Below are 17,452 nucleotides of genomic sequence, written 5' to 3' on the forward strand. Positions count from 1 at the left end.
CCAGTATCGACAATACCTTCAAAAGGTTTCCCATCTAGATGTAGCCGGAGGGTGGGGCGACTCTGGGAAATGGCCTGTACCCAATAGACATCTGAGGATCCAGGGGAGGATGCACCCCGAAGACATGACATATGAGGGAATTGGCGAGATATAGGCAATGGCAAGGCTTGGGCCAATCTCTGTCCCTTAGCAATGGTCACGGGGCCAGAGGGAGCACTGACCAATATATTTATCTCCCCAGTATAATCACTGTCCACGATGGAGGGGTGAACAGTCAAACCCTTGAACATGGTTGAGGTTCTGCCAAGAATAAGAAAGAACATATCTTGGGGCGGAGGTCCACATATCCCAGTAGGGAGGGCCTGGACACCATCTTCAGGGGTCAATATTGTGTCGGTGGAGGTACACAGGTCCAGTCCTGCGCTCCCTGCTGTGGCTTGGCAGAGCGAGGGGGTGGGGTCAATTGTGGGGGAACTGATTGCGTTGAGCCTGTCTGTGTCCCCGAGGCTGGGCAAAAAGGTATGGGTCTCGGGGCCCGGGGCTGGCCCCTCCATCCGTTTCCCTGCGGTAGAGGCAAGGGATTACCCTGAATATCAGTTTTGGAATGGCAAAGATTTGCCCAATGTTTTCCGCGTTTACAGCACGGGCAAACAGTTGCTGGTGCAACGCTCGAGGTAGGTGAAGGCGCCTTGTCGGGGAGGCCAGTGGTGGCGGTCGAGACAGGGCATTGCCTAGCAAAATGACCTGGCTGTTTACAGCGAAAACAGGTCCGGGGGCCAGAATGGGCCGCTTGGAGGGCGGCTCCTATTGCCAGATGTACACTTTGGGATACCTTATGGGCAAAGGGGTCAACATCAGCACAGAGTCTGATATAATCATTAATATCCTTACCCCTTGTGTGGCCACGCAAGGCAGTTTTACAGGCACCATTAGCATTTTCATAAGCAAGCTGTTTTAAAAGCTTATTTTCAGATTCGTCTGGCCCCAAGACCCTCTCCGCGGTCTCAAATAGACGTGCAATGAAATCACTGTAAGGTTCATGGGGGCCTTGGACTACCTTGGTTAACGGGGTGGTAAGAGAGCCCTTCCCTGGTAGAGCACGCCATGCCCCCAAGGCTGCCATTTTAACTTGGGCAAGAAGCCCGGGAGGCAATGTTGCTTGCCTTGTTTCTGAAGAATAGCGGCCCTGCCCTGTTAATTTATCGAAAGTCCAGGAAGAAGAAGTGGACTTCCTTTGATTATTTTTTGCCGTTTCTTGACAGCGGTCCATGAAATCAGCTTTCCAGAGTAGATATTGTCCACGCTGGAGGACCGATTGGCCAAGTTTAAGCCACTCTCCTGGGACAAGGTAGCCCTCGGGGGCAAGAGAATCGAGCAGAGAAAGAGTAAAGGGAGCAGTGGGCCCATAGTTTTTAACTGCACTATGGAGTTCTTTTAGGATCTTGAATTTTAGGGGCTTAAAAATTGGATTGGTGCCTGAAGAAGAAGGGTCAGAGCCCCCCTGTTCCTCATCATCTGAGCCATTACCATCAGTATCATCTAAATCATCGGCCATTTCGTCACCTTGTGGCGGAGAAGCTTCAGTAGAGGCCTCGGCGCCAGAAGACTCTTTGGCTTGAAGCCGGGTCGTCACAGGAAACGCTAGCACAGGGCGTTTTTTTGAGGGGGCCTTGGGTCACTGAATTGTGGCCCCTGTCGTGGGCGGTAGAAGAGCTTGTCGGAGGGCATCTTGGAGGGATTGTACCTCCATAGAAAGTTCAGAGTATTCCTTTTGGAGAGTAAGAACCTCTTTAAGGTCTTGAATCTGTAGTTTTAAGTTGCGTTTAGCCAAATGTAAGGAGGATTTACCGAGAAGGTGAGGCTGAAGTGCGGGGGCAATAAAAGGAGGGGGCCGATAAGGGGGCGGGCATGGAAGGGGCAGCCAATCTGGGTTATGGTACTTAGAGGCCTCTTCTTCTAAGGTAGCTGTCTTAACAACAGGATAAGCCTGGGTTGCAGGGCCCTGGTCTGTGGGGGCATCATCCACTAGAGAGAGCTTGGACAGAGAAGGATATAAAGGCTTATTGGAGGTGGGACGGTCATCCCCCATGTCTACGACAACAGAAGGGCAGGGGGATCTTGGGGGCTGTAACGACTTAGAGCCCTGTGACTCTAGGGAAGCCAGGGAGGCGGAATGAGATAAGGGCTGAATGAAGGCCTCAGCTGAAGCAACCGCGGAAGAAATGTCAGGGGCATCAGAAGAGATAAGATCTTTGATTAAAGTCCAGTAGTTAAAAGTTTGAAGAGGAATGGTCTCAGGACCATGTTGGGAAGAATAGGAGTCTAATTCTCGACGAACACGGTCCCAACGATCAGGATTAATATTAGGACCATCAATGACAAACCAAGGACAGGCTTGGGAAACAAACAAGAAAAAACTTACAAGGTCTTTTTTCTTAACTCTAACTCCTCTTTCCCTGAAACAATTTTTAAGGTGGCGAATAAATTGCGCCTCCTTTGAGAGACTTTTACCCATCTTATTGACAGAGATGAACACCTACCTAAGTGCGGAGAGGTCCTGTGAGCGGCAGGCCCGCACCCGAGACGATCGGAGGTACTTTTGACCTCGGCGAGATACTTGACCGCGGTGTTTCTGAATTATTTCCCACGAAGGGTCTCTGTCGTGGTAGAGGGCTCGTACCTCGTGGCCATGTTGGGCGCCACGTGTCCCGTCCAGCAGGACCAGTAATTACGGGGTCGCGAGGGGAGCCATACCTGAAAAGATGGGACGAGAAAGAAGGAGACCGAGACCAAGTAGAACTCCTATCAAGGTCTTCTTTATTGAATCAAAAGCAAAAGCTTATATGGGGTGGAAGCAGGAGCCAGGCAGTAGGGGGTCTGAGAATGTCTCCAGGTGATCTCAGCAGGGGAACATCCTGTGATTCATCTTGAAACAATTCCTATCTTACTTTAGCTAACTATCTCTTGGAAAGTCCCGGCTAAACAACATCTGCAGAGGTCGAAAGGAGGAGGTTATGCAGAGGTCGAAAGGAGGGGGTTATGCAGAGGCTGAAATGAGGAAGTTATGCAGAGGCTGAAATAAGGAAGTTATGCAGAGGCTGAAATAAGGAAGTTTAGCTTTGGAATGGGGCTTCAGAATTTTGCCTCAGCCAGTAGATTCTTTTAGCCTTGAATGACCCTGGGCTGGCTCCGGACATCAGAGGAGAAAGTACTCCTTTGGAGCTGTGATCTGGGGAGAGGAAGGGATGAAGGTGAGTTCTTGCCTTGGTTCCTTGTGCTCTGCATTTGCTCTGGATATCCTGTTAAACCATTTCTCTGTTTGTGTCACCACCACGTTTTCTTCTTAGGCATTCTATTGGCTTCTTCCATATAACATCCCTCCCTTCCCTGCTAGTTGGTTTCTTCATGGCTGAAATCCCTGTGTGTGTTGGAGTCTGTGATCTTTTGCCGCTTATCTCATGCCTTTTCTTTATGATGTTTCAGCTCATCCACCATACACCATGTGCTTTAGAGTGAAATTCTACCCACATGAACCCATGAAGATTAAAGAAGAGCTCACAAGGTATTTTTCTTTTTCTCCATATTTACTTTACCACTTGTGTCCAGTCAGAGCCTCTGCTGTCTTACAAGCAAGACATTCCTATTATCTTGATCAGAACACCTCCAGCATTGTGCTCCTCTTTATTCTTGATGATCCTGCGATAGTCTATAGAAAATCACTGTCATAAAGAAAGTATTGTCTGTACAAGAAAGAAATAGTTATGGGAAGGAGGCTGAGAACATTGGACAGTGGGTGCTAATGATCAACAGAAGATTACACTTTTGGATGTAAGTAAATGCAGAAGATAGCCCTAGTCTTTTGGATCTAAGCCTTCCTGGAAGGGCAAGATTCGTGGGCAGGGTGGACAGTTAATGGTTCTGCTTTTCACTGGCTAAATGGCAACGGCCAAGCAGACTTACCTTCACTTGTATACTCTACTCAGCTCAAATCTACTCCCAGACTCTCCTTCTCTCTCTCTCTCTCTCTCTCTCTCTCTCTCTCTCTCTCTCTCTCTCTCCCCTCTCCTCTCCTCTCCTCTCCTCTCCTCCCCCCCACTCCCGTTCCCCTCTGCTCAGTTTACAATCACTTAACCTTGGAGATTTGTTTCTCTGAAAAATTTGGTAAAAGTTGCTGAGTAGAACTTGAGAGTAGCCACCTTCCGGATGGATAGGTCAAAGAGCTGTCATGCACTTAGATCTTGATGAGGCTCTAATTTCATCCAATTGCCATATGTAATTATAGCTTACAATAATCATCTTAGGTCCAGATCCTACAGAAAGACAACGACATAATTCTGATAATTCACAGGTAGAGGTGGCGGTCTTGGCAGATTTCACTCTCCTCTTATCGCTAGACTATGGAGATAATTGCTTGACCATAAGGGGTGAAGGGAGGAGATAGTTGTTTTATGTGATTAATTTGTCTACAGCTCTTTAGTGCTATTTGCTCTGGGAGTACAGGAGCAGAGAAGGAGGGTGTATGTGTGGTATATGTGTATATAAATGTATGTGATGTCTATTTGTATGTACATGTGTGCATATATGTACATATATGTGTACATGTATATCTAATGTATATATTTATGTATATATGTGGGTATGAATGATTATATCTGCATGTATATATGTGTACATATAAAGGTGTGCATGTGTTTATGTGGGTATAGGTATATGTATGTGTATATACATGTGTGTGAATATATGTTATGTGTATATATATATATATATATATATATACATACATATATATATATGGGTGTAAAGGTATTGAGGTTTGTGTGAAATGTAAGGAAGAAAAAATGGGTAACAGATATTTAAAGTAGTGTTATTTTGAAATTTTTTGGTTTTTTCTTTTCATTTGATTAAATTCATAAACACATAAATTTCACAAGCACATTGATAATGTTGGAAACAATTATCACTATTACATTCTAGAATATTTTCACCACTCCATTTTTTTTAAATCACTATATTCAACAGCAGTCATGATCCATCTCTCTTTTCTAGACCCTGACAACAATTAATCTATTTTGTTTATCTATAGATTGACAGATTCCAGATGTCTCATGTCAGGGAAATCATAGAAAACTATGTATCTTTGAATTGATTTGGCCTAAATATTTTAAATTTATTTTTAATTTTTTTATTAATTTTTTTCAGTTCCAATAATCTGCCTGGGTTGAAGAGTACAATGAGTTAGACAAAAATAAAAGTACAACATAAAACAAAACAAAAGCACCTTTTTGACAACACACAAACTTCAAATAAGAATTAAAAATAGGAAGAATACACACAAAAAGAATATTCAACAAAAGACACCAAAACTCCAAGACAATTTTTCCTTTTCTTTACATATGCATTTATACTATTACACATATATAAAATAAATTACCTACACTAAGATGAGCCAAAAAGAATCAGTAATTGTATAAATGTTACATACATAGTACTTTGGCAACCTTGAAGAAAACATCTTTCCTATCTCGGTGCATCTAAAATTCTGAATGTAAATCAATATCTATCATATCTCATCTGTATCAACTGAAAACATCTATTTAGACCTAAAAACATCTTAACCATCAAAGAACTAAGCTTAATTGTAAAACTAAACTATCTGGTCTTCAACCTCATTAGAGACTGGAGAAGGAATAAAACTAATGACCTGAGTAGACAAGAAGTGCAAGTTAGCAGCTTCCAAGATGACAATTTGCTGCCTGAACAGTAACCCAAAACTCTCTATAACATTGGAGCATCATCTTCAGCTTCTGACCCAATATATCTGACAGACATATTTGTGAGACAGGAACTATTGAGGGCTTGCTTATCCTGTCTTGGCACAGTTTGGCTATTGACTCTGTATGCATCCAAGCTTGCCCATTTTCAGGCAGAAGTCTGTCTGTGGTAGAAACAAGGACATTTTGCCCACTGGTTTGTTTGCCACATTTAAAGCCATTTCCATAAGGAGGTTCATTGATGCTCATCATCTTCTTTGAGTTAGATTGAGTGTTGCCAGAAGTTAACATGTCTTATTGTTAAAGAATCTTTAAAATAATAAAAACGTCTTTAAATGGCATATTCTGTATGTCTCTAAGGATTTTGAAGACCTTATCTAACTATTTTACTTTATCTATCTATAGAATCATATCTATCTGTTAAACCTAGGATGTATATTCTTATGATAAAAATAGACTAGTAAGGGGCTGCAGTGATGGCTCAATGGTTAAGAGAACTGACTGCTCTTCCAAAGATACTGAGTTCAATTCCCAGCAATGTCACAGTAGCTCACAACCATCTATAATGAGATCTGGTACACTCTTCTGGTGTATATACAGGCAAAACACTGTGTACTTAATAAATAAATAAATATTTAAAAGAATTAAAATGCAAGCTTGATTCTCTCTCAAAAAATATACTAGTAATTGACATGACCATAATTTGATCAGCTAACAATTAACTTGTATTACTTAGTTATCCTAAGCAGCCTGCAATAGCACTTTCAAAGTATTGGAAGTAAACTATGTATTATAATTAAGTTATATAGATACAATACTTCATATGAGTAGAAATATATATTATGCATGTGAAGAAAAATCTTAAATTTGAATTCTATACCAATGTACCAAAATTAAACTAATTTTGCATCAATATACAAAATTCTATACCAGTGAATTAAAAATAACCTTGTGAGTAACAGTAAGGCATTAAGTTGAGTAGATTCCATAACCTACTTTTTATCCTATCATTCCTATATATTTCTATATTTCCTGCTTCTTTCTTTTCAACCCCTATCTCCAAACCTAAGAAAGAATCATAAGGAAAAGAGAGATATCAAATCGTGTTTTCTCTCTGAATAAGACCAATAATAGCTTGTAACCAACTCCATTGAAAATAAATATCTATAGTTCAAGAGAGCAACCAAAAACCTACCCAATCCCCCTTTAGGGAAACAGGGTGTTGTTCTCTTAAAGTTTCTTTCTGCTGGTTTGGCATGAATAATAGATTTGTAGGGGCCCAAATAAAATTGGGGGAAATGGTTAAACAAGCTAGGAATAGCATCTGTGGTCCAGTTTCTAAATGTTGAGAAATTCCAGCCTTAATAGAAGTCCTGTATGGGACAATCTGAAATGCTGGACCAATTGGGATTGGAAGCATTCTTTGAAGCTGTCGTGTTCTGATCAGAAACAACAGCTGAAGCACTTGTTGCTGGAACATGAAAGATGCAGGATGTCAGTGTCCAGCATGCTGAGAGGAATGAATCCTGGCAAGACAATTTTTTTTATTGAGAGAGTCCTTGAACATACTAACAACATAATTAGGAAAATATATACAAACAAACATACATACATACATACATACATACAATTTTATTATATACATGTATGTATGTATGTTCATATGCAACAATAATAGTCAAAGAAAAAATATTATCATAGTGAGAGTGGGAGGGTCATGAGAGCTTGGAGGGAAAGTATCTGGGAGGAGATAAAAGGAGAAAATGGAAAAGGGAAAGTGATATAATTCTATTTCAATGAAAAATGCATAAAAAATTAATGACTATTTTTTGTTATTTATTTCTATATAAATACTGGGGTTTTTCTTCTTTTATTTTATTTTACTTTTGACATTATACTATAATCATAACATTTCTTCCTTCTCTTTTCTTGCTTTAAGCCCTTTCATGTACCCCTTCTTGCTGCTTTCCTTCAGACTCACTGCTCTTTTTAAATAATTGTTATTTCACGTATATATGTATATATATATCAACATATATGCTCTTACATATAATTTGTTCAATCCTTATAATGTTAATTGTATATATGTTTTCAACACTGACGATTTGGCACTGAACAAATAACTGGTGAAGAAACTTTGAACATACATCATCACAACCTAAAAGAATGAGTTTGTTGTTGAGGAAAAGTCTGATTCAATAATTAAATAGTTAAAAATTATGGTTACTAATTCTAATGTATATCAGTATTTTAGTTTTATGCCTAAATGATATTGTATTGTGTATATACACAACATTTGTTTTATTCATTCATTAGTGAACATTTGAATATATTTTAGTAATAGTGAATAATACCATCATGAACATTTATGTACAAATTTTGATGAAAGCCCAGATTCTGATTTAAATGAGACCATGGTACCATTTAAAAATAAAAATGCAGGATAGCTAAATAATTCTTTATAATAAAAAAATTTCTAGAGGTATCACCATCCCTGATTTCAAGCTGTCCTACAGAGAAATGGTAATAAAACTGTATGCCATTGGCATAAAAGCAGACAGGTTGATCAATGGAATTGAATCTAAGACCCAGAAATGAACCCACCCTTCTACCGACACCTGATTTTTTGACAAAGAAGCCAGAACCATACAATGGAAAATAAATAGCATCTTCAACAAATGGTGCTGGGTGTCTGCATGTAGAAGTATGCAAATAGATCCAATTTATCACCACCCTCCACAAAATTCAAGTCCATGTGGATCAAAGACCTCAACATAAAACTGGATACACGAAATCTAATAGAAGAGAAAGTGGGGAAGAGCCTTGAACTCAGTGGCACAAGGGACAACTTTCTGAACAACAGAACACCAACAACTCAGGCACTCAGGCTCCTTCTCCAGCCAATGCAGCTCCCAGGGGAGGCTTGCTCCAACACCTGAGAAGCTGAGGAGTATAGAAGCATGAACTCTGCTCCTTCTTTGTTTCTTCTTTCTTTTCTTCTTCTGAAGAGAGGTCATAGCAGTCAGTAAATCCCTTAAAAAGATGTCACCCCTCCAGTGGAGTCTGTGTGACAAATACTACACAGGCCTTAGGCCACCACCCCAAACCAGGGAAAGCCTCCTGGAACAGGGCTAATGTTCCTGACAGGAGAGAAATTTGATTACAGTTTTTCCTTCCCTTATTGTGCTGGCAATTCTCTGTCTTTATCCTATTTTCTTAAACTTCATTCTCTCTATCCTGTTTCTTAAACCTCACTCCCAGATCAGGACTTTTTTCAGGCATACACGTTGCTATGAGATGCTGCTAACACGGGACTGCAACCAGGGACCGTTCAAGCTTAAAGTTCATTGTCAAGCTCAGCTGATCTTCTCCACTTACCAAAGAAATATACTTAAGAATTAGTCATTTGTTAATATATTGAGGCATTACTAAAATTCAGAGTGTTTGAAAACTATCTTGATTCCCGTATCCCCAGCACCAGGTGCTGGGCAAAAATTAATAGGAGAATCATGAACCTGGACAAAGGCAGCACATGAATATTGATACCAAGCCTGTAACTTAGAAGCGATGGTGTCGTTTACTGTGCATACTGTACCCTGTATTGTTTCATTTAAAGTTATAATTCAAATTATGACAACACTATCTGTGCCTGTATGCTTGATTGCTCAGTGACTCACTTGAACCTATCCCATGGGAACTGTAACCACCGTAACCCCTTCCCGCAACCCCCCCCCCCATTTCAGAAGGAAAAAAATGTATAAAATCCTACACTGCTTGCTTGAAAAATACACTCAGATGCAAACTCATCTCTGTTCACCAACGCTTCAAGAACCACCATTTCCAAGGACCTATCCCCGACTGAGCCGGTCCGTGGCAAAAAGAGATTTGTTGGAGGGACAAATTCAGGAATGGCTGCCTCTGGTCCCTGAAGAAAGCAGCAGATAACTGGGTAGACACAGCCTTTTGTATGGGGTTTCTTAGGTGGCTGAACTTTCTGGAGCAGGGACTTCCAGAGTGTGGATTGGTGGGATTTCAAGTTCTGAGCTTGGGGAAGCTCTGGGATTGGTGGGATTTCCTGTGCACTCAGCTTCCCCAGCTCACTTTACTAGCCACGTGTAGGATTGAGTTTATCCTGCAAAGAAACGGAGACTAAGCACCATGACACAATGATACAAGAGCCTGATTCAAGTGTTAATCAACTGGACTTCTGACCTCATAAGCAAATTTGTTGCTATTGTTTGGTTGTTTATTGAGTAGTAACTATTGATTCTGTCTGTTCTTGAGGAACAATGAGTGTATCTTCTTATACTAATCGACCCCTGTTTCAGACTGCAATTCCGTAAAGAATTTAGGATATAGATGATAAGTTGTAATCTTCCTTGTATATGAGAGATGACTGTAGGCAGTGTGTTTCTTGGTTATTTTCATGTTTCTTGGAAAGACACAACCTATTTACCTCACAAAGCTCACATGTACTTTGGGTTTCTAAGTTCTGAACCCCCTACACTGCTTTCTGTGTATTCATCTAAGGGAAGCTTGGCATGTGAAGCTAATTCCTAGAGCTAGGTGTGACTTGAGTGATTTAAGTAGACAAAGTATAACCATTCTGATTTCCAGGCTTCAGCTAAACTTAGAATGATTATTTCTCCTTTTGTGTTGCAGGTATCTTTTATATTTGCAAATTAAAAGAGATATTTTTCATGGTCGACTGCTGTGTTCCTTTTCTGATGCTGCCTATCTGGGTGCCTGTATTGTTCAAGGTAAGTCTAGCCCCATCACTGCAATGGGCTATGGAACTTTATTCTGTGCCTCTCTTCTCTGCTACCTCTAGCCATTCTATGGGGGAATCTAGATATGATTATGTAGTTTGAAAAAGATTCCCCTATTCCTTTTCCCTCCCAAGCTATTGATCCTGGCAAAAGGTTGAGCCCCAATGTTCACAGTGTTGTGCTCACTTTTGAAAGTGTCCAAATCCCCAAAAAGGAGAGTATAGGTCCTTTTCCCCCCAAGGAGACAGACTATCATTTTACAAGACTTCCTATATTGATGTGGGTAGCCCATGTTCTAAGTTCCAATGGTCAAATGTGAGGCCTAATAGACATCAAAGGGTGACACCAGAAAGTGGATTTTAAACAATTATGGTCATTGTTTAATCATATTTCATGTGTGTATGCCTTTTCTATAAACTGCTCAGCTTTTCTAGTCATATAAAAAGATGAAGAGACGACCAAGTTCACAAATCTGTTCAGTGAATCTTTACTCTCTTTACCTAGTTATTTTGTCAAACATGAATTTCTTGAGTTCTTTAAGCTTCAGTGTTTTCCTGTATAAGATGGGGTAATCATAAATTCATTTACAAATGGAATTTCATGATACCACTGTGAATGTTAGGGACCAGCAGGTGGCTGTTGTTCTTTTTAGGAATGAACATAGCCACAGGTTACTAGGAAGACTGAATGATAACTCACTGGACTTGAGTCTACATGCTTCTCCTTTTGTTTTAATGCTAGTTTAAAAAAACTAGCATTAAAAAGTAAAAAAAAAAAACTTTGCCTTTGAGTTGGTATAATTTCAAAGACATATTTCTCATTTTGTGATTAGTTCTTTTTGGTTCTAAGAAATGATATCATTATATCATTTCCACCTTCCCTTTTCTCCTTCTAAAACTTCCCATATACCACACCCTGATCTTTTTCAAATTCAATGAAGTAGCAGAATACAAAAATAAAACACACACACACACATACACACATAGACACACACACACACACGCGGGTACACACACACACACAGTAACTTTCCCATATAACAATAGAAAACAGACCAGAAAAAATATAAGGAAAATAATACTGTTCACAATGGCCTGAAAAAGTGAAACATTTTTTAGCAAACATAACTAAAGAGGTAAAGGATTTGTCTAATAAAAACTTAAATGAATTAAAGAAGACACCTGAAAATGACTCCTGGCATGTTCATAGATTCCTAGAATTGAAATTGTAAAAATGACCATCCCATCAAAAACAATATACAGTTTGCTATCCCCACCAAAATTCCAATGCAAGTATTCACAGAAATTAAAAAGAAAATTCTAAATTTCATATAGAAATGAAAATTTTTCAGGATAACTAAAACAACAATTAAAAATATAGCTATAACCATTCCTGATTTCTAAATTATACTACACAGGTATAGTTATAAAAACAGTATGTAAATATCCTAAAAACAGATATACTGATCAACAGAATAAAACTAAGGACACAGACATACTTAAAGATAATCTGATTTTTTTAACAAAGAGTCCAAGGTACATACTGAAGAAAAGACAGGGTTTTTCATAAGTGGTGCTCATCAGACTAGATATCTGTATGTATATAAATAAAACTAGAAGTATATCTCCCACTGTGCACAAACCTCAACTTCAAATAGATTAAGGACCTCTACATAAGACCCGATAAATTGATGGAGGCCCCCTATAGCCTTCTTCACCACCACATCCTTTGTAGCAGCCACCAACTCCCACAGACATTTCATGGGAACCTTCTGGCCAAGACTGTCAGGGAAGGAGATAGGCCAGAAAAAACAGTTAGGTGATCTTCAGGTCTTCAACCTCTCTCTTCTCCTACAAATTCAGTCCCCTACTCTCATCCCCAGGTTTCTAGCAGCCCATCTACTGTGCCTCTCCATGCATTCTGCTCCATTCTCAGGGGAATAAGCAGATCCTGATGGTACACTCTGTTCTTCTCCATCCTGTGAGACTCCACAGCCTCCATTCTCACCCATCCACATTCCTAAATGTCAGCTCCTCTACCTACAAACACATTCTACATAGAACCCCCAGCGGCCACACCTGGAATCTAAGAAGCATTAGATTCTGAGCAACACACAGCTACCACACTCTCCAAAGAACCAAAGAAGCCAACAGAAAGAAAAGACCAGAATAAAGGAAGGAAAAGAAACCCAAGTAAAAGGTCCAGAAAAATACTTTCAACACAATCATAAAAGAAAAAATCCCCTAATCTAAAGAAAGAGGTGCCTATTAAGGTACAAGAAATATACAAAACACTAAAGTCTCAGTTCCCAAATAAAAATGACACATACTAGATTAGAAAACAGGTTTCATCTTTCTGTGGCATCCAAGAAACTCACCTTCACATCAAGGTAAAAATATAGAAAAATATATTTCAAGAAAATGGACTTAGAACAAGCTAGTATAGCCTCTTTAATATCTGACAAAATAAACACAGACTTCAAACAAAGAATAATCAGAAGAAATATGGAAAGACAGTACATACTGATCAAAGGAAAAATTCACAAGGAGGATATTTCAGTTCGTACATCTACTCACCAAACAGAAGAGCAACCTAGTTCATAAAAGAACCACTACTGCAGCTTAAATCACATATTGACCCTCACAGAGTGATAGTGGATGATTTCAGTGCCTTACTCTCACCAATACACAGGTCATCCAGTAAAAAAATAAAAAGGAGAAATGCTGAACTTAACTGATGTTATAAACCAAAGAGACCTAAAAAACATCTTTTAAAAAGACTTTTTTCCAGGTTCTGGCTATTATGAATAAGGCTGCTATGAACATGGTTGAGCATATATCCTTGTTGTGTGGTGGAGTATTTTCTGGGTATATTCCAAGGAGTGGAATAGCTGGGTCTTAAGGAAGCCCTATTCCAAGTTTTCAGAGAAAGCACCATATAGAAGTCCCCCAGTTGAAGAACAGATAAAGAAACTGTGAGACATTTACACTATGGAATACTATTCAGCTATTAAAAACAAGGAAATCCCAAAATTCGTGGACAAATGGATAGGACTAGAAATGATCATGAGTGAGTTAACCCAGAAGCAGAATGACTCACGTGGTATATACTCCCGTATAATTGGGTACTACGCCAAAAGGCATGTCCCATGAAAGTCTTCACTTACCAGGAGATTGGGATAGATGTGAGGACATCCTACTGAGACTCTAGGTAAGAGAAATATAGGAGATAGGGAAATAGAAGGACTTGGAGGGTCCTAGAAACCTACAAGAAGAACATTGTGATGGGTAGATTGAGGCCCAGGGGGGTCTGCTCAAAATATTACACTAACCAAGAACAATACAAATAGTAAACATTGAACCCCTACTCTGATCTAGCCAATGGACAGGACATTCTCCACAGTTATGTGGAGAGCAGGGACTGACTCTGACATGAACTCTGGTGCCCCATATTTGACCACCTCCCCTTGGTGAGGAGGCCTGATGGTACTCAAAGAAAGAATAAGCAGGCTACCAAGATGAGACTTGATAGCCTATGACCATATGGTAGGGAAGGAAGTCGCTCTCCGTCTTAGACCTAGAAGAGAGGAATAGGTTGAAAGCAGGAGGGAGGGAGGGAGCAACGGGAGGACACAAGTCATGGGATAACAATTGAGTTGTAATCTGAATAAATTAATTAAATTTAAAAAGAGAAAAAGAAAACAAAAATAATAAATAAATATAGTATACATTTTCTAATAAGTATATTCACCATGTAGCACAACAGATCTCTTGAATGTATTTTTTGTACATGACTTAAATTTTATGTCCTTTGACTAACTCTGGAGGGTTTTATTATTGATGATAACAGTGATTTTACTGCTAATATTTAGGGGCTGAAAATTCCTATGAATCTCTGGAAAATCTGAAACACTAAAATTGTTCAGCATCCTAAATGCCAGTAGTTCCTTAATGAAGAGCAACAATGGTTTAAATTGTTTTAAGACACAGAAGATTAGGCACAGAAGGGGTTAACTGGTACCCACACTCACATAGCCAGAACATGTCTCTGGAAAATGAGGCCTGTGGTTTCCCCTTAAGTACAAATGCTTTATATCTTTAAGTTCAGTCTATGATCATATTTTGAAATGGTGGAAGACAGTGTATTGTGTTGTTTTAAATTTCTCTCATTTTCTGATGGTTACAGCTGAATTTGGAGATTACTATCCTGATGAGCATCCTGAGAATTATATCAGTGAGTTTGAGATTTTTCCCAAGCAATCACAGAAGTTGGAAAGAAAAATCATGGAAATTCACAACAATGAACTCAGGTAATTTGAGTGAAAACAAAGATGAAAAGCATTCCTACATGTAAAAAGTAAGAATCACGTGAAGCCAAAGTATGTGAAATGTGAATAGGCAGCTTCAGGTTGCAAGCAAACATGCCTGGGCCCCACAAAGGATGACATAGCATCTCAATAGTGTAAGATTTCTCTAAGATAGCAGTCCGTGTGTGTGAACAAAAGTTAGAAAAGCAATGTATTTTATTTTATTATGCAAATATATTACTAACCCTTCTGAGTTTTTGAAAATGAATCTGAGGTTAATACGTTACCTTTTTTTTTTCTTGCTTTTCCTTTCTTGTGGCCTTTGATAGAAATGTTGAATTTAAGTAGAAACAAACTCATTGAAAAGATTCTATTTTCTGATTTGATTCTATTTTCTGACTTGAAGGTGATGAAATTCAATGTATCTTACATTTTTACATGTCCATAATGCTTCAGAATAATAACTTTAGAGTAATAATCATCAGAGAACCAAAGTAAATAGAATATCATTGAGTACCAGATACCATGCTATTATACGCATTGCATACACGGACCCAATTGATCTGCACAGCAGTGTTGGAAGGAGATACTATGGTTGTTTTCCTGTTATGTATGTATGAACTAGATCCAAAGAGTTAAGCAACATATACATTTCTAGGATTTCAATTCAAACATAAATAAATGGAACAAAATGAAGCAAGCAAAACTGCCAACTTGGAACTCGGATAATTTAGGTTAGTTAATTAACTAACTCCAGTTAGTTGAAATTTAGAACTTGTACAAATCATAGAAAAAATAGGTAATGATAGGCCATGCTATGATGATCCTGTTAAGAACTGCATACTCATTTCTCACTCTTCCTTTAGTCTAGGCCTCTCACTAATCAAGAAAGTAGAGCCTGAGGCACTCTTCCTTTTGTTTTGTTGTTTGTTTACTTGTTTGTTTTTTATTTGTTTGGGGGAGGTTGTTTTGTTTTTATTCTTACTGTACTGTTTGGCTATTCAAGGTGACAGCATATTTCCAGTTTTAAAAAGGTAGCCTTTATTTTCAGAGTACTTAGACATCACAGCTTTTTTTCCAAAATATTATATTCCATCTTAATGACTTACCTTAGAGAATTTTCTTCTTAAGAAAATGTGTTGGTGAACTCTGGTGCCCCTTTTCTGACCACGTCCCCTGGATGGGGAGGCCTGGCAGCACTCAGAGGAAGGATAGCAAGTTACCAAGAAGAGACTCAATACTCTAAGAGCATATATATAGAGAGGAGGTCTTCCTCCATCACAGACATTGGGGAGGGGAGAAGGGGGGAAGTGGGAGGGAGGGAAGGAATAGGAGGATACAAGGGAAGGGCGAACAATTGAGATGTAATATGAATAAATTAATAAAAAAATGGAAAAAAAGAAAATGTGTTGAAAACATATATATTATTCACTAGTCTCTATATTTTGGAAATAAATGTGGGGGTTCTTCTTTTTTCTGTTGTGATCCTGGGGATAGAACCCAAATCATTAAGGGTAATAGGCAATGGTTCTACCACGGAACTATTATATCTGCAGCTCTTTTTTAACTTTTCATTTTGAGATAGAACCTGACTAAATTGCTCAGTCTGATCTAGAACTCACTCTATAATCCTTATAGGCACTGAACTTGTTATCATCTTTCTCAGCTTCCAGAGTAATTGAGATTGCAGAGCTACACCACAAGACTTAGATTCTATTATTTTGTTATATTTTTTTCTTTTTTTTTTTCTTCCTTTTTTCTTTCTATTTTTCCTTTCCCTTTTCTTAGTAGAGGGTAGTTTTTAGAGACATTTAGGAGCATGTCAAGATTAATAAGAATATGGAGAACTTGTCCATATGCTCACTTTCTGCTCCCGTACAGGTTTATCCTTTTATATTAGTAATATTCCTATCTGGAGTATAAGACTAATTACAATTAGGGAATGTAAATGGATACAATGATGCACTATAATCAATTACACTAAATTTACATTAGGACTGACTCTCAGTCTACAGTCTATGTAATTATACAAGCATGTGATAATATAAATTCATCATTATGGAATCATATAAACTAAGGTCTCTGTCCTTAAAATTATTTCTGCCTATAACAACTTCTGGAAGCCACCAGTGTGGCTGTGGTTTTGACTTTTCCAAATATCATTGTTTCAACTATAAAGCCTGTAACCTTTTATCCACTTAGTATTATACATTTTATATTTCTGCAACATTTTACAGACTTCTCTGCAATGTTTTAGCATCCCCTGACATATTTGCTTACTGAAATTTGTGGGCCCTCCATCTCCTTCCTTGGCAGAGTGTGTTACTTGGGGAAATTTGTTATGCAATGAGATATGACATTGACATTACTGAAGTTGTTAGTACAACACCACAACAGCTCTAAAGGCGTCCTTGAGATCAGTGATATTTGTGGGCACACAAGCTTCATTTTCCTAGCATGAAGCTGTATTTAACTATTTAGTTCTGCTTTTATATGTGTAAAGTATATATAGAGAACTTATAAATGAATTAACCATAATCATGAGTAAATTTGACTTTATTGATTAAAATGTAGAGAGCCAGGCTTGCCCACTAGCCTGATTTTGC

At 38.8% G+C, this 17,452-nt stretch overlaps 1 protein-coding gene across 3 annotated transcripts in view; it reads left to right on the forward strand.

Moving 5' to 3' along the window:
• Nucleotides 1-17,452, forward strand: part of FRMD3 (FERM domain containing 3) — a 209,159-nt gene that overhangs the window by 116,516 nt on the left and 75,191 nt on the right. For all 3 annotated transcript variants that reach the window (XM_084783840.1, XM_084783838.1, XM_084783839.1), the window contains 3 exons: nucleotides 3,484-3,562; nucleotides 10,434-10,531; nucleotides 14,726-14,849. In XM_084783840.1, the coding sequence (XP_084639966.1) occupies nucleotides 3,484-3,562; nucleotides 10,434-10,531; nucleotides 14,726-14,849 (301 nt within the window). The remainder of the gene's footprint in view (nucleotides 1-3,483; nucleotides 3,563-10,433; nucleotides 10,532-14,725; nucleotides 14,850-17,452) is intronic.

The sequence above is a fragment of the Acomys minous genome (genome assembly GCF_964271855.1).
Source record: "Acomys minous genome assembly, chromosome: 1".
Classification (NCBI taxonomy): Eukaryota; Metazoa; Chordata; class Mammalia; order Rodentia; family Muridae; genus Acomys; species Acomys minous.